This window comes from Diaphorina citri, unplaced genomic scaffold, assembly GCF_000475195.1.
Source record: "Diaphorina citri unplaced genomic scaffold, Diaci psyllid genome assembly version 1.1 scaffold1069, whole genome shotgun sequence".
Lineage (NCBI taxonomy): Eukaryota > Metazoa > Arthropoda > Insecta > Hemiptera > Psyllidae > Diaphorina > Diaphorina citri.
The window spans coordinates 29182-31257 of record NW_007378498.1 but is presented as its reverse complement, the minus strand read 5'-3'; the positions used below and the strand labels follow the sequence as shown (position 1 = coordinate 31257).

Here is a 2076-nt window from a genome sequence, read left to right as displayed (position 1 = left end):
AATTGTTAGTAAATACAGGAAGTCTACGAGTATGTAGGTGTACGTTAGTTAACTCGTGTGTTAAATTGCCAGTGTTTAAAATTATGTAGCTCTTGGAGCGTGTTAGTCCATTCAAAGCGTGTAAAAAGCTGAAGTGCAAAATAAGACCACACAAGCATGAGATGTTAGAACATATTATGCTGCAATCAAAGTAAAATTGATTATGATACATACGATTTATTGTATTTAAAATGTTCAAAAATAAAATAAATAAATTATTGTTGAAGAAGAAAAAAAAAATTACTACTTGGCCCCAAAAATGGAATTTATCTAAAAGTCAGACCAAAATCCCGCCCTGGTGCTAATCCAGGGTTTTAGACGTGGAAATTAATCAACATTCGTAAACGAACAAAAAAATCTTATTACCCCCGCACGCAAAGATTTATAAATAGAACATTTGAAATAATATCAATGAATTCAACGTTGATAGGTGACGTAGTGTGAATCGGATTAGACAGACAGATATAGCATCCAAAGTAAGGCCAGGATATGGACAAGGCGAGCAGGTCTGCGTCTTGGCCTGACGCACGGTCCTGGATGGTCTGTGAAAACAGAGAGGAAAGATAGGAGGGAATGAGAATAGAACTTGGCATAATGGGACTTTTTAGTCTTAGCCGACAGTATAAATGAGGTCATATTTAAATATATAAATAAAATAGAGAAGCGAAATGGTTTTTAGTCTGAACAAAGGGGGCTGTTCGGCGCGGAAGACCTATTGTCACTACCCCCGTTGTGTTAAAGTGCCTAAAAGAGGGGGAAGACTGTGTTTATTTTTACCTGGCTGATTACGCCGAAACAATAACTCAATAATATTCAAATTTTGCATTGTCTATTTTGTATTAATACGGTAAATTTCATCTCTTCTTAGAAATTACTCGACCCGTCCCATCATGGATAAATTGATTAGGAGTTCTTAATTAGGAAGGGTCTATGTTCCTATGTACTTTATTTGTGAGAAAAAAATGCAATGCAATCTAAAAATAAAATAATAAATAAAAAATCAGCGTTTTATAATGAGATTATTTAGTTTACTTTTTTTATACAATTTGGACCGATTGCAATACTTTCATTACTAGTATAGCTCCGCTATACTGTAGTAATAGAAAGTAAAAAATATAAAATAACTATCTCACCTCTTCACATCATAAGTATCAACCAATGCCATGAACCCATCCGGGAATGCTATGGCATAGGATATGAGAGCAGCCAGCTCCCCATCCGAAGCCTCATCCGTTAACACATCCAGTATGGGAGAGATCTTATTGCGCCAGGATATGGACAAGGCGAGCAGGTCTGCGTCTTGGCCTGACGCACGGTCCTGGATGGTCTGTGAAAACAGAGAGGAAAGATAGGAGAGAATGAGAATAGAACTTGGCATAATGGGACTTTTTAGTCTTAGCCGACAATATAAACAAGGTCATATTTAAATAAATAAAATAGAGAAGCGAAATGGTTTTTAGTCTGAACAAAGGGGGCTGTTCGGCGCGGACGACCTACTGTCACTACCCCCGTTTTGTGTTAAAGTGCCTAAAAGAGGGGGAAGACTGTGTTTATGATTACCTGGCTGATTACGCCGAAACAATAACTCAATAACATTCAAATTTTGCATTGTCTATTTTGTATTAATACGGTAAATTTCATCTCTTCTTAGAAGTTACTCGACCCGTCCCATCATGGAACGATCATGGATAAATTGTTTAAGAGTTCTTAATTAGGAAGGGTCTATGTTCCTATGTACTTTATTTGTGAGAAAAAAATGCAATGCAATGTAAAAATAAAATAATAAATAAAAAATCAGCGTTTTATAATGAGATTATTTAGTTTAGTTTTTTTATACCTAGCAAAAATTTACAAGGTTATAGTGTGGGATTACTCTATGAAACATGCCACTGAACTCTAGAACAACATTAAACGTGCTATCGCCGGAAGTTGATTGAGAATTTGAGACATTAAAAGAAGTCCAAAAAAATCATAGCTGTCAAACTATCCCAACCCAAACCATACTACTTTATAGTTGAAGCAGTTGTTGGAAACATT

General features: G+C 35.7%; 1 protein-coding gene across 1 annotated transcript in view; it reads right to left on the bottom strand.

Moving 5' to 3' along the window:
- The window catches only part of LOC103514020 (nicotinate phosphoribosyltransferase), a gene marked incomplete at its 5' end in the record, with an annotated part of 30449 nt that overhangs the window by 6558 nt on the left and 21815 nt on the right, over positions 1-2076 (bottom strand). The window contains 1 exon segment of the mRNA XM_017446047.2: positions 1173-1366. Coding sequence (XP_017301536.2) covers positions 1173-1366 — 194 coding nt within the window.